The sequence below is a fragment of the Aulonocara sp. 'chitande type north' Nkhata Bay genome, linkage group LG9 (assembly GCF_057382095.1).
Source record: "Aulonocara sp. 'chitande type north' Nkhata Bay isolate Kocher_YH1m ecotype deep benthic linkage group LG9, A_spYH_male_GT1.1, whole genome shotgun sequence".
Classification (NCBI taxonomy): domain Eukaryota; kingdom Metazoa; phylum Chordata; class Actinopteri; order Cichliformes; family Cichlidae; genus Aulonocara; species Aulonocara sp. 'chitande type north' Nkhata Bay.
In genome coordinates, this window is record NC_141352.1 from 22,443,887 (window position 1) to 22,469,207 (window position 25,321).

Sequence of the window (25,321 nt, forward strand, 5' to 3'; positions counted from 1 at the left end):
TAGCACTTTTAAAAACAACAGTTGTTGATCAAAGTGATTCCTTTCAATCCTGAAGGTTTCTTTTTTTTCTTTTTTTTTTTCCCCATCCTGAGTTCCAGAGTAGAAACACAGCAGGAATAGACTTTTTCTGGCAGTTGTCTGTATTTCGTGATTCATGAAGTGATAAAAAGATATTCCTAATATGTCAGCAAATACCCCTTTTCCACATAAGTGCCAGTGTTCAATCTAGAACTGGTTCCATGCATCCTTAGCCTTAAAAGGACCATTACCAGTGCCAGAAACCTGGCACCAGCAGACTGCTGGGCCACATAGTTAAAACCACTGACACCAGTAGCTATGGGAGAGGCTGCGGATTCAGGTCACAGATGATTTTCTTTACCCTGCTCCATAATAACCAGGACTCAGGCAGAACTGCTGCTAAATATAAAACTATATTATGTATGCTGGCTTTATCCACTTTATGCAAACGAGTGCATATTTACACAGACAGTCCCCAATCTGCAGACACAATTCTGATTTTTGCACGCATTTCTAGTTTTGTTTAAATCATTTTTCATGAATATTTTACAGCTCAAATGAAGCTAGTAGAACAAAACGTTTGGTAATAATTACACAGAAAGTCCAATATTATAAAGAATCAAGTTCAAAAGTCAGAGGTAAGAGCCGGACAATGAGCTGCCACAGTATATCCACCACGTGTTATAAATCTGGCTCATTTCATTCATAAATCTTCACTCTGGCACTAAAAAAAATGTGTGAAGTGATAACTTGTAACTGCCGCGTGAAGCATTAGTAAATTATCCATTAAAGCAGCAATTAGCCACAACTTAACAGCCTCTTTATCGACGGCTCCTCATTAGAAAGTGGAACAGATCTCTCGGTTAGGGAGCTGGTGGTGCTGCTGCTCCTTTGTTGCTGTAGTGCACCGGGTTTATCCCCCCCCCCTCATCCCGCCTCCCTCCCTTTTGTTCCTGCACTGCATTTACATGTACAGCATGTGTTTGGAGCAGGATAACCTGAAATCATTTCACTGTGCGCTTTGGGTTAAATAAAAATCTTCCCTTCCTCCCTTAAAATAAAAAATGAAAAAAGAGAGAGAGCGAGAGATGAGGATAATTTGATGACACTCCCTGCCACTGGTAATTTTTCATTATATCGACTCTCCAGCAGAGACCGCGCCTGCGCTCCTGCTCCCTTCCGAACAAGGCTTCACCAATCCTGGCTCTGGCTCCATCCCCGGCTCGGCGTCCCACAGGCCAGCGCTAATAAGTCGCCTAGCTGTCCAGTAATGGGGGAGTGATCGAGGGGGGAGACGCTTGCTGCTGTGTGAAAGCCCGTGAGGAAGTTGAGGGGAGAAAAGCAGCTCCACGCCGCGCCGGACCGGACAGCTCCACAGAAACACATCCTACAGTTGCCGTTGTTGAGTAGCCCTTAAAAAAAGAGAAAAGAAAAGAAAAAAGGGAAGAGAAAAAAAGCGCACAGTGATGGAGAGAAAGGTATGGATGACGCTTATGCTACCTCGCGATACGTTAGCGCGGTTTGTTTTATTCCCACAGTGAGTCTCCGCTGCTCTGCCAGCCGCATCCACCATTAAAACTACTCTTTATGCGTTTAGGCTTCATCCTGTAGGCGCAGTCGGATTAGTGCGCACCGGAGTTTTTTACCTCGTCTCGCTTCAATTTATTGTGAGCCTCAAAAAACAGAGAGAAGAGAAAAAAACAGGGGAAACTGCAATTTCCACCTCGTGGTGATTTTAGCCTCGGTGTACAAATGTAGCGTGATGTGGTTGGCAATATTTAAGGGGGGCACTGTAGGCTCTCTCTCAGCCTGTCTGCATCATCACAAGGCACAGTGTGTAGTTGCAGCACCTCACCCTCCTCCACCTCCACCTCCCACCCCCTCCCTTGTTTTTTTTTTTCGTTTTTTTTGCAGCACACGCAGACACCAGGCAGCTCGGCTTGTTAACCTTGACTGGTGTGAGAAACAGACACTTGAGGAGTAATAGATGGGATGCACGGCGAAGCCCCTGCCATCCTCTCGCCTTCTTCTTCTTTTTTACGCATGCCTTTAATCCATTACCCCTCCCTCCTCCGTCCCCCCCGTCACCCCGTTTTGAAACAACAATATAATGTGCTGTTGCTTCTCTAAGTGTGTCCGGTGCAGGGGGGAGAAAGAAGAAAGTTTCAGTTTCACTGTGTTAATCTTCTGGCAGTCTGCGGTGCACTCAGGAGCAGGGGGGGATTTGGGGGTGTACAGCTGCTGAAGCCAGATCTGCTTCTGCTGATCCCAAGGAAAATCTAATTTTTATATTAAAGCTGCAGTCAGCAACATTTCATCTGGAGGAAAAATAAATTCTCTATTTTTTGAGGAGAGTCTGCCAACATAGTTAAGGCATTCACCTCTATGCAGCTTAGAGTGAAATAATTGATGCTATCTGGCTTAGGACAGTTACCACTCCCATGTTTGTCTCTTAAATGTGATTCAAGTTACCTGAAGGTGGTTTATATTGCAAAGTAAAGATAAAAACCCAAACTGTCAGATGATTCTTTATGAGCAAGCACTTGGCGACTGTGGGGAGGAAAAACTCCCATTTAACAGGAAGCCCATCTGGAGGAAAAATAAATTCTCTATTTTTTGAGGAGAGTCTGCCAACATAGTTAAGGCATTCACCTCTATGCAGCTTAGAGTGAAATAATTGATGCTATCTGGCTTAGGACAGTTACCACTCCCATGTTTGTCTCTTAAATGTGATTCAAGTTACCTGAAGGTGGTTTATATTGCAAAGTAAAGATAAAAACCCAAACTGTCAGATGATTCTTTATGAGCAAGCACTTGGCGACTGTGGGGAGGAAAAACTCCCATTTAACAGGAAGCCTGTTGGCCTGTCTTAATATGGATGCTGGAAATGTCCTAAAATATCGAACTGTTCCTGAATCTTCTGACCGCTTTTCTTTGAGAAGTTTGCACATTCTCGCTGTGCCTTTGTTTATCTCAGTGGTTCTCAAACTGTGGGGTGGGCCCCAAGGCACTGCAGGTAGACGTGGATGGCCAGGTGATATATATTGCAGGGTGAACCTATATAAAGAAAGAGTTTGTCCTCTGTATCACTAAAATTTATCTGGGATCTTTATTTTAATAATTGATAAAAATGTTGCATGCTCTGTTATTTTTAGCCTCAGTAGCAGCTGGCCTGTCAGAATTAGTTTGAAAATACTGGGGTAATTGGTGATTCTACATTGGCTGTAGGTGTGGTCAGTGTAGCACACGTTACAAAGGTTAATGTGGTGGGTAGTGTAGATTAATTGGAGGGATCAATGAGAGAGCAAAAATGGGTGTAAATGCCACTTTATTCTATTCCAAAAAGATTTTACATACATGTTATTTTTTTCTTTTTAAGCTGTACAGATTTCAAGGTGCATGCTGCTGTTTCCACCTGCCCTCAGGCTTCAAGCTAATCTTAGCCAGAGACATTATATAAGGAGGAGACAGGGTACACAAAGTATAACATCCAAGAGGAAAACGCTTGGAAAAACATATTTTGGGGCCAAAGTTTGCATGTTTTTCTGGCTGCGACTTGCTTCTAAAAGGTCTGTCACTACCTGATTTGTTTTACACATGTGCAAAACTTTATGTACTTCCTGTCATCACAGCAGATTGCAACACATTAGAAAGACTGGTTTTCTTGAAGGTGTTGGGTTAAAATTAGTCTCCTGCTGTTGCCAGATGTCTGTGTTCTCATCTATATCAATGCTGTAACGCTCTATACTTCATATTTTTGCTTTTTTCGCGTATCTTTTTAAGTAGATTTTTCTCTGTTAGTATGTTTTATTTATTTAGTTTTTTTTTTTTTACAGTTTGATGAATACTTACACAGATGTAATTAATTTTTCATACTTTGTGTTTTGTTTTTTTTTTAAAGCCAACATTCTTGTTCATGGAGCACAAAACCAGCTTCATAGAAATTCTTTATTTGCTTAATTAGATCCATATATTAACCAAAACCAGAAAACAATGTGCCTTTTTTATACAGAAAAAAGCTCATCTTCTATGTAATAACTAGTTAAATTAAATATATATTTAAATATAAATATCTTTGAAACACTTCTACAAACCCTTTTATCTGCAGCAGTTATGCAGTGTATTTGTCAAGACTTTTATTGTGAAAGGAAGCAGCGTAGTCCTTTTTGCATGTGCTTAGAGAAAATTGAGTACGTATTAGAGATGGCACGATACCACTTTTTTATGTCCGATACCGATACCAACAAAACTGTTTTTTAAATATCTTGCTGCATTTTGTATAAGTTCATACTCAAGTTTAAAACAACAACTACACTAAAGCTATTCTGTTATACCTATATGCAAAAAAAAAATATTTCATAGTTCAGCAATACTGATCAATCTAATAAACTTAAACCTACACCATCCTCCCTATTCTGGTATTTTAAAGAGTACTTAGCGTAAATATTAAGCAACCTAACTAATAGGGTTCCAACTCCCAGCAACAACAAAAATAAATAAATAAAAAATAGGGAACCACCCCTCACGCTCCACCTCATGATGCTTAATCAACGTAATCAACCTTAATTTGATGCAGTGTGAAAAAAAATGCACAGAAATCAATTATTTTTCAAGAAATATTAAATAGATTCAACATCTTTCTTCAACAAAATTGCAGACTGCACAGATGGTACCTTCCCAAAGGAAAAAGTACTATAGCTTACTAGGGTATATATATTAGACTTAATAGTCACTATATACAGTAATGGACTTCTATTCATTTTACATCAAATTAAAACTTTGGGTGTAAGATTCAGATAATTATTTAATAAAAGCTCGACATTTTAAATGAGAATAAGAAAGAAAAGTATGTCTTTGTGCCCCCTTTTCCCTGTTCATGCCCTATCGCCCCCCCTGGCTAAACTTTGCTAGATCCGCCCCTGCACAGTTACCAGCCGTCAGCTACGTAGAAAAAGATCCTCGAGTAGAAAGTAATAATAAATAAATTCTAACAACAGATTTTCAAGCTTAAACGTGCTGCTGTTGTTCAGCCGCTGGTTTCCTCTTTCTGGTGCAAAGTGGACCAAAAACAAACAAGAGAGACGGACTCGCGACAGAAAAGCCGATCAGCTGATCGTTAAGCAGTTTCATGATTGAAGTAGCAGCCAGAAGAAGCAGTCGCTCCATATATGTTTGGTAAGCTTAACGCAGGAATGCTTTACAAACATTCAGAGATGGACTTACACACTTGCTTTACTTCTCTCGGGATAACTTTGTCGGAGATGAAATGCCGGGTTGCTAGCGAAGCTCCAAATGCTATCCAGACCACCGACAGGTCCCGCATGCCACAGCTGCTCTATCACGTGATGCATACTGCTCCGACGTGCTAACGTTCTGAGGTGAGTTAAGGCGTGTTGCAAGTTTTGTGAGGTGCTTTCGTGATATTTAATGGATCGGATTAAATTTTTTATTTTTCTCCGATATCCGATCCAGTAATTTAGGTCAGTATCGGACCGATACCGATATGTAATATCGGATCGGTCCATCTCTAGTAGGTATCGAGCAGCAATGCGGCATCAGTTTTGGCTGAAGTTGTAGTTTTATGGATTAATAGCCAAGCATACAGTCACTGGCAAAATCTTTGGATAAACGTGTTGAGCTGCTTGTTAACGCAGAGATTTAATTAGCCAATCACATGGCAGCCACAGTCAAGAGGAAGTTCACACTGAGCATGAGGGAGAAAGGTGGTTTATGTTTATGGCAGAAGAGCATCTCTGAACCTTGAAGCAGATGGGCTATAGCAGCAGAAGACCGCTCTGAGTGCCCCCCACTGTTAGCTATGAACAGCTGGTCGTGGCACACAGCTGCCCCTCCCTTAACCTGGTTCTGCTGGAGGCTTCGTCCTGTTAAAAGGGAGTTTATTCTTCCCAGCTGTCGCCAAAGCGCTTGCTCATAAAGAGTCATGCGATTGCTGGGGTTTCCTCTGTATTATTGTAGTGTCTTTACCTTAACATATAAAGCGCCTTGAGGCAGCTGTTGTTGTGATTTGGTGCTATATAAATACAATAAAATTTAAATTGAGCTCTCCAAAAATAGACAATAGAAAACTGGGAAAATATTGACTGGTCTGATGAGTTTTGATTCCAGCTGTGATATTCGGATGGGAGGGTCTCAATTTGGATTCATTAGCATGGAAGACTGGATCCATCCCGCCTTGAACCACTGGTTCGGGTTGATGGCGGTGGTGTTTTGGAGTTGGGGATATTTTCTTAGCACATTTTGGGCCTTTTAGTACCGACTGAGTGTTTTTGCTGACCACGTCCATCCCTTTATGACCACAGTGTATCAGTCTACTAAATGGATTTATCTTTGGATAGATCCTAGGTAGCCATTTTCTAATGTTTCCCTGTTTATGCTAAGCTAAGCTGTAGCTTTATTTTTACCAGAGAAATGTAGAAGATGAATTGAACTTCTGTCCTTCTGTGAAATGTCTTTTAAAAATGGGCTGACTGTCTAGTCACCACATTTTAATTCCAACCTTATGAATTGCACATGGGCTGTTGACTACGCTGCTCTTTTTGCGTATCATTTCGTTTCAGTTTCTCGAGGTCTCGCAACCCTTAATTGAAAAAGCAAACTAAGCCATTTGATCAGTTTCCCTATCACATCATCGCCCTCGCCATTCTTCCTTCGACTGGATGCTTTGGGAGGCAATAAAGCGAAAAAGCTCAGAAGAGCCTTAAAACTTGGTTTTAAGCGGTTTGCATAATAGCTGTAAATGTGTTGATTTATGCCGCTCCACTCTGATTTCACATACACTCTCTGGAGTTATGAAGGACTTGGTGACTCAGCTGCTTGCTGATATCAGATGCTCTTCATTTTGATGCTCTGTATGAAAAAAACCACACAGACGCAGGCATTTGGGTGCAATTAGACAACAAAGAATATTGCATAACGGCTGTTATTTAGGAAAGCGGCTGCCTGCGTGTTCATTTTCCATAGGTTTAGTCTCTTGGAAGTGATCCCATTCATATTTCCAGCAGACTTTTTCCATATGGCATATACATTAGGTTTCCATGTGGCTGAGGAAGAATGTCCTACCCATTCGTTCTTATTCGAGATGGTATAGGAAGCTTTTGAGCTACTCTCTCTCGAAACGGCTGGTCCTTGTCAGCGCCCGGTATATGAAAAAACGGACTAAAATAGCTCAGTTTCAAACTGCAGTCTTCCCTGACCCAGCTGCTGGCACAGATATTCCCTTCAGTATAAAGAACGGAGAACAGTCCTATTAGTATGCAAGGTGCCGTCACAGCTTCTGAGGTCTGATAGGGGATCAGAGGATCGGCTCCTTTTACAGTCTGCTGAATGCTTCACGTGGCTTTTTAAGGAAAGTTGCACGGGAGGACTCCCCCTCTCCTCCACCCCCACCTCGGATACGCGCACGTTTACACCCCAGTCACTTTGTTCAGCGATGTTTGAAATTTAGTTTGGGACGCTCATCGAGGTCAATCAATGTTTCGCTGAGTGGATTCACCTCCAGAGTTTCTCAATCTTATTTATCACGCTGTTTTTCCACCAGCCGTGAGATTGATTAGGCAGACTGGAAGCCACACACATTTGGCTTTGTTTCCCAAATAGTAGGTCACCCAATTAAATGTTCCCTGGCTTTGTGTTTTGTGTTGTTTGTAGGGATAAATTAACAATAGAGCACTTCCTTTTTTTTCTTTCTGTTTTTTTGGGCTGGAGAGGAATGTGCTGGTTCAATGGGTGTTTGTTGCCCTGGACTCAAGTCCGCTTAAACTAAAACCTAGAAATGTGATTGATTTCATTCAATAGTACTTTTGTAATGATTATTCGATCAGGTTTTCAAAGAAAAATGTAACAAAAAAACAAAGATTCAGATGAAATATGAAGATTTGCTTCTTTTAATGGTTTTATCTGATAACAATTTGAATATCTTTGCTTCTGGAAAACAACTCTTTTGTGTATTCCAGCAGTTTAAAGGCGTCGTGTCATCCTCAGCTCCATATTTTTCTTCTCTGACTCTACGATAATAGCTTTGCATGATTTATAGTTCAAAACAACCCTATTAATCCCATACAGGATCTTGGTGTAGCCCCTTAATGCATCCTTTGTCTGAAACAAGCTGTTCACTTCCTCTCATTTCAGTAAGCTTTCCTCTGATTGGCTGCTCCTCGCAGACAGCCATAGCAATGAAGGCTAGATGTGCATGTTAGGCATATCGGCTCTGCTTGAAACACAGCATTTACATCGATTTAAAGGACTTTGGGTTCAGAGTGATTACTTGTGCACATGCTGCGTTCATTATATAAAACACGGCCATTTACTTATGCTTGCTTGGCATTTCATTACGTACCCCTTGCCGATACTCAATTGGACCCCTTTTACATTCAGAACTGCCATAATGCTTCGAGGGACAGATTCAACAACGTGCTGAAAGTTTTCCTCAGAGATTTTGGTTCATATAGATGTAGATTTGTCAGCTGCACATACATAATTAGAATCTTCTGTTCCACTTCATCCCAAAGGTGCAATATTGGATTGAGATCTCTTGACTGTCGAGGTCATTTGCGTACAGTGAACTCGTTGTCATGATCAAAAAAACAGTTTGAGAGTCTTTGAGCTGTGTGACATAGCTGAAGGCAGCAATCGGAAAATGGGTACACTGTCGTCATGACAGGGACTGACATGATCAGCAACAACAGTCGGGCAGGACATGGTGGTTAAATTATGGTCATTTGGTTCTAAGGGGCCCAAAGTGTGCCAGGGAAGTAACCCACACACCGTTACACCACCAGTAGCATGAACTGCTGATACAAAACAGGATGGATCCATGCTTCATGTCAGTGACGCCAACTTCTGTTCCTACCTGGTGTGGTCTTCTGCTGCTGTAGTCCATCTGCTTTAAGGTTCTACATGTTGTTCATTCAGAGATGCTCTTCTGCATACCTCGATTGGAACAAGTGGTTATCTGAGCTACTGTTCCCTTCCTATCAGCTTGAACCAGTATGGTCATTCGCCTTTGATCTCTGATCTCCCAGACAGCTGCTGGATATTTTCCCTTTTTCAGATCATTCTCTGTAAACCCTGGAGATCATCACTTTTCTTTGATCTTCAGCAGGTCATCTTGACTGTGTCTACATGTTTAATGCGTTGATTAGATTTTTGCATTAATGAGCAGTTGAGCGGATGCACCTACCAAAGTGACCGTAACTATATATTAATGATGGAAAATAAGAGCTCAATAGGTCAATTTTAAGTTGAGAAAACAAACTTAAGCATATAAAATCATGTGTGTTAATATTTGCATAGATTTGATAAAAATGTAGCACTTTTTTGCCACTAGTACTGTGATAATATCTGCAGTACTGCACTGTAGCAGACACACAAACACGCCGTATGTCTGCAGCCACAACACTGAACCCATAAACACCATTTTCAAATAATCCTGTAAACCTCCACTGTGTCATTTTCACAGATTATAGATTTTTGCGTTTTAAGTAGAGCGCTTTGTAACCTGATTTCACATTGCACTTCCATACCAACCAACAGATTATAACAGTGTTATTTAATCATAGTCATCTTACCTAAAGCCATAGCTTGGTTTCGTACTGTGTTTTTTCAGTTGTATATTACTTTCTCGGTTGTATATTAAACCCATTTATAATGCAGATAATGAGATTGTGCACTCGGCTGTGAGACAAACTGTCTTGGTCCTAATGGTGCTACAGTTCGCCGAGCGCTTGGTTGACCCATTTAGATGTTAACGCTCAATACTGCAGCACTCTTTGTTGTAGAGTTTGGTTTAAAAGTAGCTGCAATACGTGTGCATCTTCACAATGAAGCTGCAAAAGCTTTTAATTCTTATAAAAGGTGCATGAGCAATTATTTTATAAAAATAAATAAGAAAAACTTGTATTTGTTTTACGCAGACAGACTGAGCTTGTTATTGTCTTTGTAATCATTTAGTCTGTTGATTATTTTCTCAATCAATTGATGCTTTTTCTACTCCCACAGTTAGAAAATAGCAGAACTGCACTTCAGCCTCTAGCAATGTTCCTAACAAAAGGGTGTTATCTGACCAAAGCCAAACATATTCAGTCACTAGCATAATTGAATAATTTTACTTGCATTTGGAAGGCTAAACCTTGGGAATTTTGGCATTTTTACTTAGATAAATGATGATTCGTTTGGTGTCTAGCAGGCATGCAGTGCTTGTGAAAATTTAATAGAAATGTCACTATTAAAAATAATTAGATCAACACAGTTTGGGTTTGCCCCTGATGGTATTTTGTGCCAGGCAAAAGGCAATCTTCATCATAATGTTATAATATTTGCTGATGAGCTGATGTCAGTCAACAATGTTAAGATGACAATAATAATAATACATGTTATTTATTTTTAGGTGTTTTTGGGAACACCACCTTCTCGAGATTCTCAAAAATCTCAATAAAATGAACAAAACAGTTACGATACAATTTACAATTTAAATTACAATATATATTACAGTATATAATAGTTACCTGATGATGGTCAGTTGGGAGGAAACCAGTTAAATAAATGTATTAACCTCCTAGGACCTGGCGTCCGTATATGTGGACATCACATTTTGGGTTATTTAGACCAGCGGTCCCCAACCCCCGGGCCTCGGACCGGTACCGGTCCGTGAGTCGTTTGGTACCGGGCTGCGAGAGTTGAGGCTCAGGTGTGAAATGTATGGTTTTCAGGGTTTTTATCGGTTTTCAGCGTTATTTTGTTATTGTTTTTATCGTTAACTCGGTTTTCCTGGGTCTTTTCACGTGTGTTATGAATAAATATTCTTTTTTTCGGTACCGGTACTAGTTTTATTTTGTTGTATTTATCCGCGACACCTTAAAGGCCGGTCCGTGAAAATATTGTTGAGCATAAACCGGTCCGTGGCGCAAAAAAGGGTGGGGACCGCTGATTTAGACTAAAATACTCAATTCTGCTCTACAAGGGCCTGATATCCACTTACGAGGACATTATACTGCTACTATTCTATCAAAATTTTAAACGAATATCCTCATATGTGGCTCTTGTTTTTCTTAAAAACGAAAATAACGTAAAAAAAAAAATCTGGTAATTCTTTGTTTTTACATTCATCGGGCCCCAATATGCCCAAATATCAAAGAGAAATTAAAAATGCATGCCGTGGAAGAGTTTGGGTCTTAGGAGGTTAATGGTAAATGAGACAATGTGCAGGAGAATGTTATGAAATTTAGTGTAAATTTGGATCAAAGAAGAGGAGAATTGTTAAAGGTGTAGTTGTAAAGCTGGTGGAAACCAGACTGGAATTCTTTGTAGCGATTATTGTCAGACAAAAGTGAGCGTGAACTGTTCTCTTGTGCGTCTCATCAGTATCTGGGATCAAGTTTCATCGTTTTTCATCGACTGTATATTTTCTCAGTCGAAATCCTTGCTGATGCTCATGTTTTTCATGTTCAAGCTTCAAGTCATTAGCACTAAATTACCGTAATTGTCGGGCTATAAGCCGCTACTTTTTGCACAAGCTTTGAACCCTGCGGCTTTTAGTCAGGTGCGGCTTTTCTATGGATTGTCCGTGATTTTTGTCATATCGTAAGACGATTTGTTTTGTTTGTTCCGCTGTTGTACGGCACTACGTTGCCTGGCGGAAGGATCGGGGTTCAAGAGTGGTATGTTAGTCACATGTCCGTCCGCCAGGCAACGTAGTGCCGTTTGAAGTAGCGCGAAAAACAAACTTCAAAGTAGCGCTACACGTTCAGCGGGAGGCGTGGATGATGAGCGGCGATAAACTTGCGAAAAGCAAGTTATGCCCAACTCCACCGGTGGAATCTGACAGCATGGAAAAGTGTGAAAGCATCCACGATCACCAACGGATTTTGAAGGGCTGGACTGCTGCATGATGGAGAGGAGGACACCGCCACGGCCCTTCAGAGGGTGTTCGACTCCGACACTGACAACGAGGATTTGTTTGGTTTTGAAAGTGACAACAAAGGAGAGAAGCGGAGAGTGGATGACGAAGCCATCCTGAGCCTGTTTGTATCCGACACTGGAGGAGAGGACTTTGGTGGTTTTAGTGCGCAGGAAGAAGAGAAAGATGGTGGTGAATGACTGACTTTTCTTCTTGTTAAAGCCGTGTCACTGCACCTGAGCCTAAAAGGTAGTCCGAATCTATTTTCTGGTGTGCTGTAGGCTACTGTTATGTACTACATTTGCAAGTATGTACCCATAACTTGTTTTTCAAAATATTAATAAAAGGGGTGTGTCTCCAAACAGCCATCTCTTTCCTGACAATTCCCTTTGTGCATATTCTCTTACATATGATAAGTCAACATTGAAACACCTGCGGCTTTTAGTCAGGTGCGGCTAATGTATGTACAAAACAGGATTTTCCCCTGATTTTAGCTTGTGCGGCTAATATTCAGGTGCGCTTTGTAGTCTGGGAAATACGGTATATCATTTCAGGTGCTCAAACTAAAGCAGACACATTTTTCTCAGAGATGCTTTCTTCCATTCTAAGTAGGTCTTATCACACTGATTTGGGTTTAAGGGGTCATCTTTCTGCTGATTTTAATTACTAACGTAAAGCTGTAACAGTGCGGTGTAATGTCGCAATGACAGCTGTGATTGGCAATGCCAGTCGCAGAGAAACTTGTGTATCTCTGTTCGGGAATTGCATTTAAAGTAGGATTGCTGAGAGGAGATCCAGACTGTGACTGACCTTTTATATAGCCATTGGCATGGACCATCGCTTCCTCCCAGTTTGCTGATAGGTTGATGGTGCAAGTTTTGGTATTTTGGAAATTGCAGTGAGGAACATTTGTGATGCTGGTGAAACTAAAGCGATTTTTAAAAATATTTTATAAGTTTATGCTCAAACCAGCCTGAGAGGGGAAAGGCAACTGGATACAAGTTTACCCAGGGTGTCTTTTTTCTTGTCTGGCTTCACTTATCCTGACATCAACATCAATCAGACTAAGGTGGTTATCAGCTGGATGAGTCAACTCAAGGTTTACCGATCTAGCTATGAGCACATGCAAAAACCGGTGATGGATACGCCCGCCTGCAGCAGAGTGGCTGATTTTAAAAACTTAGATCACAAAGTATGAGCTGAGAGCAACATTTTTTTAGCTGCTGTAATTAATGAAATTAAGCTCATTTAAGTTAACAAGATTTTTTTTCTCCCCCCCTTTCTCACTGTCCCTCTCCCCTTCTGTTTTTCTTTTCCTTCCTCTTTCTTTCTCCCTTTCCTACCCCTCACTCATGTCTGTCCCGTCTGTGACATCTGAAAATAAAATATAATAAATAATAAAAACAAAGATCGACCAAATGGACCAATACGGCAATGCCACGATGATCCATTTGGCAAAGTAAATCCATTGGGTATCCTTGTTGGTCTTCAGACAACAATTCTGATAGGTAAAGAACCAAATGGGACAGGCAAAAAAAAAAAGGTTAACAGATGTATCAGTGTCACAGCTCTGCCACTAAGACATGAGATTCTGATGGATTACAATTGAAATTGCATTTAATTCATGTGTAGACATGCATACGACAGTTTGTTTATTTTTTAAAAGCCTGAGAAAAAGTGAAGAATAAATATAAAAACATGATTCAAACATAGATTTTGTGCAAGGTTCATGTAATGTAAGGTCACAAAGTAAAAATCAAATAAGCTCTCTTTGTTTGTATCATATTTTAATGCTTATGGAGGAAAAACCTAAACCTAAAGAATGCTAAAGAAAGAATATATATAAAAGTACATATTTATATTATTACTGCTTTTTTGTGTTTGTATTGAGGAGAGAACACCTGAGCCAGGCTACCAGTAAGCTCCTAGTTCGGCTTCATAGTCCAGAGAGGTATGCTATAAAGCCAGATTAATGGTTTAGCCAGCTGTGTCGAGCTTAAAGTAAGTTTTTCATGACATGAAAGCGGCTTTCTTTTTACCTGGCAAAATCACCATGGTAACTTATGATGAACACATAACCTCAGGGTACGTTTCAAGTTTCAGGTAAAATCATCTGGAAGCGATTCATTTATTTCCAGCATGTTTGAAGCACAATATAATTTATTTGCTGGGCAAATATGTTTTACATCCGCAAGCCTTTTAACTGCTACAACACAGAACACACACCAAGAATACCTGTTCAGTAGGGCTGCACGATTAATCGTTAGAAAATCGCGATCTCGATTCATACTTATGCGCGATCTCATTTCCAAATGACAACGATTTTTTTTTAAAAAAAAAGAAAAAAGACGACGACGACGATTGTACCGCATTTTGATCCGGGACGTACTCTGCATGAAAACAAGCGCTCACTCTTCCTGCTCAACAAATGACAAGGGCGGAGCCTTATACCACGTGATACAGAAGCTGTGCCGTGTGATGCTAATATTAGCAGGGAAAAAACAACGGAGAGCACGTCAGGGATGACGAGAAAGTGACAGGAGGAAATCCGTTCCGGTCAACCACCCAAACACCAATAATGGGAACCTTATACAGCGCTTCCCTATACACGTCGAACTCAAAGAAATTACGGAGGCTATCACTTATCACCTGACCAAAGATATGGCTCCCATCAACACTGTGCAAAACGAGGGATTTAGGAAAATGATCAACACCCTAGACAAACGCTACACAGTGCCGTCCCGCAACTATTTTTCTATTGTTGCGCTACCTGCTCTATACACGCAGTGTCGAGCAACGGTGGAGACGGAATTTCAAGCAGTACAACATTTTGCGCCAAAGACAAAATGTGAGACATTTGTTGTTTTTATGTTTATTTATTGTTTTTATGTTCAGTCTCAACTGTTACGAAGTTGATGTGCAGTTAATAAGTGCAATAAATATTTATACTGGAAAAGAAAATCGTGAGAGAATCGTGATCTCAATTCTAAGCCAAAAAAATCGTGATTCTCATTTTATGCAAAATCGTGCAGCCCTACTGTTCAGTCAATAAAATAATTTCCCTTTGATCTGCTGACAAACTAACATATCATATCCCCGTCTTCTCTATCAGGCTATGGAACTGTAAGCTTTAATGTTTAAATGTATCCAGTTTAAAGTTTCAAAGCTTTAACGTGCAGCCATCATGTTAGAAACAAACAGCAGCGTTGGGAGCGCACGCAGCCTTAAAATAATTAACTCAGATTTAAAATATTAATTGTTCTGTAGGCTAAATGGCCAGATAGATTATTTTCTGCAGCATTAATGTCTTATTTGCAACAGTTTTGCTTTTAACTTTTACATGTTTTATGCTGTTATATTCACCATTTTATCGTCATCATCTGATAGGACCTCTAAATGGAGGGGGTGGCACTCACGGGGATCATTTTGTGGGGCAGAAAGATATGGATAATGCCTGAAATGCTCCATTTTTATGCGAGCACCCAAAAAACAGAGAGCCTGGCTTAACAGAGAACGTTGCTAACCACCGTCATACTGTCCTACTGTTAGCCATCTAACACAAAGAAAGCCTGGCTGTGTTGAACTTGTGTTTTTCTTAAGGCGTATTTTGATTATCCTGCATCACCTGGAAACTGTCACAGTGACATGAGCCACAGTAAGCCATGTGGATTTGAAGGCACCAAAACACTGATTTAATCCTCCGAGAGGAACGTGCAAGTTTTTGTAAAATATGACCCAGACTTCATCTTCACTCACACCACAACAGTAAATCACCTGACCTCCGAGGAGCTGTTTCTATGGATGACAAGGCCCAAAGTAACACAACTGTGTTAGCTGCTTTTTATGTAACCGTACAGCACATCAACTCCAGTGTGCGTCGTCTCGTGTGTCACCACTGCACTCGAGTCACAGAGCTAAACATTGATTTTTTTTCTTCTAAAAATAAAAACCTGTCAATCTTTTAAAACCCAGAAGGTCACTTACCACAAACTCCTAACCGTCCGAGTGAAAATAACTGATTATAATGTATTTCATTTTGATTTCTTATTCTATTATTCTTATTATTCTATTTATTTTCAATATTCTGCTTCAGTTTATACAAGCTGAACCGAAATATTAAATAGATTTATCAGTTTTTTACTTTGGTTATTACTGAGATTGTGATTATTAAACATATCTACTCACTGTCTGTGGGGAAAAAGAGGATTTCCTTGAACTTTTTTATTATCATTCAACTATGAAAAAAATAATTACTAAAAGCTTAGGTTATGATTAAAGTTTGAATTATTTTCAGGCCTTGGAAATGACCTAAGAACAGCTTTAAGGTTTAAACAAATGTGTTGGTTTTTCAGAGATACAGTTCTATGAAAAAAGCATTTTCTGCTTCCTGATTTGGTTCAGGACTTGACTTGGTTTTTTGCATATTTGTCACGCTTACATGTTTTAGATCATCAAAGAAATTTTAATATTAGACAAAGATTACCTGAGCACAATGCAGTTTCCTAATGATGATTGAATTTATGAATGGAAAAAAGCTATGCAGCCCTACCTGGACCTATGTGAACAGGTAATTATTAAATCATAGATTAACTGTGAACGATCAAGTTGTTTGGAAGGCTGATTTCAGTTTATCAGGCCTGATTACTGCCAGCACAGCTGAATCAAGAAATCACTTAAATATAACCTGTCTGACAAAGTGAAGCAGCTATTAGTCTGGATGTAAACCATCCAGTGAACCACAGTGAGAACCATTAAACACAAATGGAGTAATTTGGAACAGCAAGAAACCTTTCCAAAAGTGGCCAGCCTATCAAAATTCCTTCAATTACTGGAAGAACTGTCAATATTAAGGGAACCATGAGTTCGTATCTCTGCCCGAAGTCCTGAAGGAGAATATCTGAACATCAGTTTGTGCCTCGAAGCTCAAGAGCACTCAAAGCACCCCAGTAAGTCCACCTCTGATCGCTCAACAAACTGAAGGTTTTGGAGTGGCCTGGTCAAAGTACAGCCTTAAATCTGACTTAGATGCTTTGGCACGACTTTAAACGGGCTGCTCGTGCTGGAAAAGCTTCTAATGTGGCTGAATTAAAACAGTACTGCAAAGACAAGTGGAACTAAATTCCTCCACAGCGATGTGAAAGACTCATTAACAGTTATCACAAATGCTTGACTGCAGTTCTCACTGCCAAGGGTGGAACAACCGGTTATTAGGGTTTAGCAGGCAATTGCCTTTTCACAAATCATACTTTTTTTTGCACTGTATTCACATTAGATAATACTTTTTATTGAAGCTGGCTTAGAAATTCGAGCTGTATTTCTGCATATTGGAGGTACAAACTACCACTGAAGGAGTGCGTCCAGTTTTAAAGATGTGGCTCTGCTCTTCATCCATGATTTTTAACTCTGCCCTGCACGTAACGATCCTGCCCTCGTTCTGTCGTCTCCGTGTCCCGTCCGGCACGGGCGGAGTGGTGTTGAAAGATCAGGGCTAACACTTAGCTTGGATGCAGAGAAGGAAAGAAGAGGAAGGGGAGCAGTGAGAGAGGGAGAGTTTGGAGTAGGGGGGGGAATTATCCTGCCAGCTTTATTTTTCATCCTGTAGAATTTTATATGGGAGCTGGCGAGGTTTATTCATACTGAGCGGCTGTTTTTCACTGTATGCTTGTGTCAGAGCTGATCGTGCTGACCTCGCCGCTGACTAACACGAGCCGAAGTCTTCTCTCTCTCTCTAAAACTCAGCTTTCTTTTCAGTTTCACAGCTTAAGATCTGAAATGGTTCCTCTCGCGCTTCACCAGCTGCTGCTCCACTTTTGAAGTCAGCGAAGTCTCTTTCACCGGATTGGCTGTTAGCTCTGAACACAAGGCAGATTATCCCGTTGTCATGGCTACAGCAAACAGGAAATACCCCGAGGCAGGTAACGCCGCAGGCTCGTCCCAGTGTGGAGCTTGTCGCTTGCGGGGAAACTTGGCTCATTACTGTTGCGTCCTCTTCCCATCTGCTCCCACGGCGTCTCTTCAGCAGCCGAAGCATAAACGCTGTCTGGATAAAGATGCTTTGTCCCAAACAACCCCCGAAAGCCAAGGTCGACCCTAAACTTCTTATCTGCGGCTTCTAAGGTTCGGTGCTTAACATGCCTTAGTGGCAAAAAATATCCATGGGAACGCTGCTGCTTTGTGCCGACGTTTTTTACCTCACAGTGTATTGTGCCGATCTACTTTGATCACAAAAATATCAGCAGATGCTCCATTATTTTCAGCCGTCATGGGAGACTTTTCTCTCTTTCTCTGCAGGTTCCTGTTCATTACATATGCCGAGCTGCAAGGACTCGGTACCAAAACGTACTTCCCTTCTCTCTAATCCCCCCTTCAGCGAAGGTGCAGCGCTGCGAGCTTTTGTACAGTCCCTTTGATGGCGGCTGATGACTGTTGAGTGGCTTTCCGAGAGCTCTGGCCTTTAAGCGGCTTGAGCTGGGTTTTGTCTGCAGCTATTAAACTGAAGAAAGAGAGGAGAGGGGCCCAGTGGTGGGAGGGAGTGAGACTTTTCTTCGTGCCCGGTCCATATTCCCCCTAGTGCGCCCCATCTGTCTGTGGCAATAATGTTGACGAGGGCAGGTTCGTGGCTTCTGGTATGTAAACCTTGCCACTGGGAGCTGTGCGTTATACCTCAGTGGCGGTGCCAATTTCACTCTTTGCTTTTTCTGCACATAGCAGCAAAATCGCCCCTTTTCTTTTCTGTATTTCTTTCTCTCTGCCTTTTGCTTCACATCATTGGTTAAAAAGTGCAAAGAAATCAAGTATATGTAGCTTCGGCAAGCTTTTCTTACCCGTTATGAACTTCACGAAAGACAAAGAAAGAAAAATGTGACTACATTCATATCTAATCCACTTGTTCTGCGTTCAAACTTTTGTAGCCTTGATCATAAACACCCACAGCTGCCAGCCTTTTCACACTGAGAGCCTTAAAAGCCCTGACACGGTTTCCTGAATCACTCTGAGCGATGCTGTCCTGTATTTACATAAAACTATAAGCCATGTTAGTTCAGATATAGTTCAGGGAGATCCTTCTCTCTGTGTTTCTTTTCTGTATTCTCTCGTCTCATTGGTTTAAAGTGGGTGAGACTGAGTTGAGAAAAGGTGGCGTCACATGCTACACGTTTTAGCCGTCGGTGTAGCGAGAAAAAGCCAATGTTTCAGTATTTTATTATTTTTCTCTTACTAAAGGTGACCTGTTGTAGTTTTCATCTACTCTAATGGTGATGGATGCCTATAATAAGCTTATCCTGCATGACATACTGAGGTCAGGGTGTGAGGAAGTGATAGGCCGCTCCTTAAGAAAGCTTGTTTCCACCACTGTAAATATACTTGTGAAAATTAAATCGTTCTCAGACGTCAGAATTAGCAAGACAGAATTTTATGTTAATACCTGAATTTTTGACTATAGATAGTTTTAGATTTTTCTTTTGAACGGGTGAAAACATAATAACAAAAACATGGCTCTGAACGCTCCATTTAAGACATTTTTTTCTGCTCTTTGATCTGCGTGATGTCAGCTAGAGTGGATATTCCTAATATGCTGTGACTGTAAGAGAAGAAGCCCCGCCCACTTGCTGTTTGCAAGGGTCAGCTAATCAGAAGGCATTTGGCTTAAAGAGGGGGAGGAGCTAAAGAAGCTTGTTTTTATATAGAGGACAAACTGAGGGCCTTAATCAAGACCCAGTATTCAATTCAGTTCAGTTTTCGTCTATAGCATTTGAATCACAACAAGAGTCGCCTCAAGGCACTTTTTCTGTAAGTTAAAGACAGAGAAACCCCAACAATCAGACGACCCCTTATGAACAAGCACTTTGGCAACAGTGGGAAGGAAAAACTCCCTTTTAACAGGAAGACACCTCTAGCAGAACCAGGCTCAGGGCTATAAGATAACTCTTTTAATTCTGAATCATGGAAACTGCTCTAGTAGAGTCAAAAAATACATTTATAAAGCTGGAAATTCCATCAATACACTAATGACAACCCTTTTTTTTTTTTTTTATCATCACTAAGATGCTGTACAGTCATGTCACAAAGGAAGGTTTCACAGACCTATTAAAGTTTTTCTGGTCCACTCTTCTTTAAAACGCTCATTGTTTATTGAGTTTGGGGACATTCATTTATGTTCCGCTCTCTTCAGGTCCCATCGGCACTTTTCAATCAGGTTGAGGTCTGGGCTTTGACTGGGTCGTTGCAGCACCTTGATTCTTTTCTGACTGTAGATTTGCTGCTGTGCTTGGGATCACTGTCCTGTTGTATGATCAAATTTGGGCTTTAGCTGTGGCAGAGATGGCCTCACATTTGACTCTCTTGGAAGTTTTCTAATTGTGCTGTTTTTGCACTTACTCTGAGTATTGCGCAGTTTGACATATGGGTGAATTTGCTGGGAAGATTGTGTCATTTTATTAACACACCTGAATGCACCAGACTAACAAGCTGCCACAACCTTAGCTTTTAAAGAGGCGCTCACACTTACTGATGAGAGTTTAAAGAGTTTATAAAGAGAAAGATGGGTAAATCGAACAACTTGGAAAGTTTTGTAAAAGCTTGCAGAATCAGAATCAGAATCAGAAAGGGGGTTTATTGCCAAATGTTGAGCAGGTTTACAACATTAGGAAATTGCTGCGGTGCTTCAGTGCAAACATAGTGTCATAAATAGCACTTAAATAGTGTCATAAATAGCACTTAAATAGACATGAAAAAATAAAAGTAGGGATAAGAATTAAAAGTGCTACGTAGAAAGATATGTGCATGAGCTATACATGAGATATATACATGAGAATAAGAATTAAGAGTGCTACGTAGAAAGATATATACAGGGTTAAACGGGTTGCAGGGTTAAACGCATCCTGTTTTAGACACCGAGATAATTTTCTAATATTTTTCTTCTCCCAGGCCGTCTTTGAGGAGAACGTACTGCAGCACAGGGGTGCAGTTGGCTTTGCAGGAGCAGAAACAGGCCATTGTTGTTGCTTTCTGTTGCACTGTCTATACGGTGAGCTCTTTGATGCCCTCGTGTGGCCGAATGAGGAAGTGAAGAATGATTAAAACCTCTGAAGAGATGCTTTGGGAATGAAATCCTCTTTTGGAAGCTGGCTCCAGACATTACAGATTATCAGAAAAGTTATTTTGCTCTCCCTAATGTCCCTTGATTGCCATCATTGGGTTTTTATCCTCAGTGCAGCCAGACCCTAAATATGGAGCCCTCCTTCCCATTCAAACAGCCAGCTCCTCCCTGCCTGCTTGTTTGCTCCCCCTGTTGGGCATTAATTGCACTACTGTGGCTCCCTTACCCCCTGTAATCCCCCCCCACCCCCGCTACACACTGGGACATTACCATTTGGTGAGACTGACTGGCTTTGGTGAGGGAGCTGATGGGGGGCCAGCAGGGGGTACTCCTGCGCTCGAGGCTTCCTTTCGCATCGCCCGAGCTGCTAGATCTCTTTGTTATCGTTCAACGCCCACGTGTTGTTGCTGGAGAAACGGGAGATTGGCACAATCCCTGGATCTGCACGGATAAGCGGGTTTGAGCTTTTGACCTTGCAGGAAATTGAGACGTACACCTCGTACGCCAGTGCGATTATTATATTTAAAGTCCACACAGGTGATTAAAGGTTAATCTGACGGGATGCAAGAATGCAAGTCGATTGATGCTTCTTTAAAAGGAAAAAATATATAATTCAAGGAAGGTTTTCGCTCCTCTAAACCTTCCCAGACAGAAATAATGGCTGCGGCAGTACACTCATCTCAGCAGCAGGTGTCACCACCAAGCTGTCAGCGGCCGATGCGAGGGCCAACATTTATCTGTCAATAACCCAGTAATCAGAGACTTGAGAAAGTTCGAGGGGTATGTGTTTGAATTTATTTTTATTTCTTTAATGGATTGCTGCTGCTTAACTAACCCTCAGTAACGGTGGCTTTAAGTCACATAAGAGCTAATGCAGATGACTAAAACAGGCCTGGGTCCTGAGGCATGGCGCATCCTCGAGAAGGTCACGACCTCTGAGCTCCCGCATTAACCAAAGAGTTTTTGCTCCTTTTTTAAAGAACGAGCTCGTCGCTTTACGGTGATGATTAACCGGCACGTTGCGTGCTAATTGGCTGCTTACATGCCGTTCAGCTCTTTTCAGCAGAACAGAGGAAAAGGAGGGTGACAGTTTGCCGTCCTTTGTCACAAAGCCAAGCCGCCTTTTTGAACATGCCCCACTTTGCCCCCTTTGTCAGTCAGATAACCTCATGAATATTTCACTCCTCTGATCTGACGGCCGGGTGAAGGGGAGTGTGAGAATGAGGGGGGGGGAGCTGAAGCTGACTTGAAAGACTCATAATCTTCAGCGTGGCGTGGTTTGCGTCAGAGTAATGACCTGTGTGGCGTTTTAATGTGTGTGTGTGTGTCAGCATGTCATGTTGAAATCAAAGCAGCCGTCTGTGTGTTACTCTTTCTCTCTGTGACCTTCAGTGGACGAATGCGTTGTCGCCTTCCCCTGCATTTTTTTGCTGAGGAAGCTTCAGAAAGCGACCTGGAAGAAATCACAGCACAACCTTATTACACGTGCGGGGAGACACAGTCACCTTGCTGTGCAGGCCGGCCTTGTTTTGTTTGTTACAGCCTAAGCGTAGCCTCTGGCTACACCACTGGGTAAAAGGTAAACGCTAATGAGGCGAGTTGAAGGAAACACTTGTAACCTGTGAATGCACCCTGACGAGGGCCGGCAGAGGGAGGCAGGAAATGAAGGTGATCTTGACGTGGCCTTTTTCCCCTTTTGTGAAGTGGCTCCAGAGCCCGTTGGCTCGCTCAGAAATACTCAAGTGTGTCTTGAGTGGTCTTGCTTTGAGTTCAGGAAATGGCATCGACCTACTCCTATATTCATCACCAGCACGTCATATATGGCAGTGCGCACATGTGGTAATGATATGCAAGCGTGGCCCCTTTAAGAGCCCAATGTCCTTTTTTGAGAATGAGCCCAGAGTCGGAGCTCTGCGTGTGCTGACCGTGGCCTCTCGGTTGGTCACCGGAGGGGAGGACGGGGGGGGTGCTGCAGCAGAGAAATGGCTAACTGAGTTTACCCCCCACCCCCCAAACGGCAGCCTGGCCACGCCGCATGCCCTTATCTACCATTGGAATGCAACAGCTGTGCGGGGGAGCGGCAGAGTGGGCTGGCTGAAACCCCCCTGCCAGACCCCCACACAGCTTCTCTCTCTCTCTCTCTTTCTCTCTCTCTCTCCCCCCTCCCCTCCACCTCCAAGCGACGCTGGGCTCCTGAAAGGCAGCTCAACTAAAAAGTGAGCTAGACACAGTGAGAGGCTGGCAGGGCTGCTGCACATTCAAAATAGAGGGAGAGGGAGGGAAGAGGGAGAGAGAGAGAGAGCTAGCGAGGCAGTGAGAGAGAGAGAGAGAAGGAGAGTCAGGGACAGGCAGTGCTGAAAAGGAGAGCACAAAGAGAAGGAAAGTGGAGCAGGGGAGGGGAACAGGAGGCTGGGTGAAGGGAGAGGGAAAGACAAAAGAAGGAGAGGGGAGACATAGCAGGGTGAACGGAGGGGACTGAGCAAATGGCTATGGAGGAGACGGCGGGGGGAGCCAGGAAAGCCACCAAGAGCAAACTGTTTGAGTTCCTGGTCCATGGAGTGGTGAGTGGCGCTGTCCGTCATTCCCGTGAAGGGAGCTGGGCTCTGGCATGCATGTGTGTGTGTGTGTGTGTATATGTGTGTGTCTGTGTGTGTCTGTGTGTGTGTATGAGTCGGTGCAGCAGCAGCAGCAGCGGCGGTCTGTGTGTGAGAGATAGCTGGGTAAAGCTGGCCATGTGAAGGTTATTTCCAGCCCCCTGGATCCCAGCCTGTGAGGAGATGGCTTGAGAGAGCGAGAAGTGGAGCAGCGTGGATGGATGGATGGGGCTGTAGCAGGAGGAGGATGTGGAGAAGAGGGTTTCTTACCCCCCTAATAAAAAATAAATAAATAAAAAAAAGGAGAGAGAGCGAGAGAAAAGAAATAGAAGCTCAGCAGCAGCAGTAGAAGCGAAAAGCAGCCAGCTCCCCCTTTGGCTAACAGAGGCGCTCACTGAGCATGCTTCCCTGGGAGTAACAGATAGAAAAAGGGGGGGAAATGACGAGTCCGCTCAAAACAGCGAAGCCGGAGCAGCCTTCCAGGCGGCGTGAAACAATTTGAACCTGTGAGGTCACGAGACAAACCGATGTAGTATCGTAGACGGAGCCGAGGCAGGCGGCCATGCCGGAAATGATGCGGGGGTACAATCAGCCCATTCATGCAAAAGCTAGCATGAAATGTCAAGTGAAGTGTTGCTCATGGTTTAGAGGTTAAGCAACTATTGCCATTAACCACACGCAGCACACAAAGTCTGCTTCAGTAGTGGTTTGTTTTGGTGAGGAGACGAATGCATTTCGAGGGTTGAGAGCGGTGAAAAAACAAATCTGTAAGCGTCACTTTGTAGTTAGAACTTTGATTCGAGTGTGGATACAGTTTGTGCCAGTGACTCGACCTTTTAAATCTACCTGTCATCAATTCTTGTTCCAGTTAAGCAGCTAACACTGATGTATCTGTTGATATCGGCCTTTTAGGGGAATAAGGTGGCTTTTACAGATAGCATTATCTGACCTTTATCTCGTTGTGCCGCATCCACCCTGCGCTGAAGTGTTCAGAAATAGCGCAGTGAAGCGCTCAAAGACTTCCAAACAAAAGATTTCTGTGGTTTACTGACCCATAAGAGAAAAAATAGCAACAATAAAAATGAATGAACCAAGAAAAAATTTGTATCGGTGCAGAATTTCACAGGAAAACGACCGACCATGACTTCCCAAAGCGCGAGGCATCGTTTTATGAATTCGACTCATGTTGTGGTGATTAAAATCAGTAAATCATCAAACCATGTTACAATTGTGCTGTCCGCCTAATAGTATCAGCTTTTGTCATTTTTTCTCATACGGTCAACAGAAGACGACCGGAAACGAGGCGAAAGATTAGCTACAAACATGCAGCCAAACTGTAGCTGTGACATACACAAAAATAAAAATGACAGCAAAGAGAGAAAAAGAATCATTTTTAATCATCTCGCCATCTCTTACATTCCTCTCAGGACGTCACAACCCATAGTTTGCAGAGTGTCTAACTCTGGAGCTGCGTTGTGGTTTTAACTTCCTGAAAAAGATGAATTAAGCTTCACCTTTACTCAGATTCTGAAACGGGGCACAGCTTTTTAAGAAGGTGACAAGACTTTGTGATAGTTCATGTTCATCTCAAGAGTGTTTTTACATTTTCTAATCATAATCTTTACGTTGTTGAGAAAGTGGAGAACTCGCAGACTTTTCACTAAAGAAATCACCAAAATTAGCCCGACTGTGAGTTGG

General features: G+C 42.1%; 1 protein-coding gene across 5 annotated transcripts in view; it reads left to right on the forward strand.

Annotated features, from left to right (window-relative positions):
• Positions 1 to 1,145: 1,145 nt before the first annotated feature.
• The window catches only part of smarcd3b (SWI/SNF related BAF chromatin remodeling complex subunit D3b), a 63,405-nt gene continuing 39,229 nt past the window's right edge, over positions 1,146 to 25,321 (forward strand). For 2 of the 5 annotated variants that reach the window (XM_086306547.1, XM_086306548.1), the window contains exon 1: positions 23,394 to 23,590. In XM_086306547.1, the coding sequence (XP_086162673.1) occupies positions 23,513 to 23,590 (78 nt within the window). In that variant the 5' untranslated portion in view covers positions 23,394 to 23,512. Of the gene's footprint in view, positions 1,497 to 23,391; positions 23,591 to 25,321 lie in introns of those variants that run through there. The other 3 variants (XM_086306546.1, XM_086306545.1, XM_086306544.1) reach the window with 3 other exon arrangements.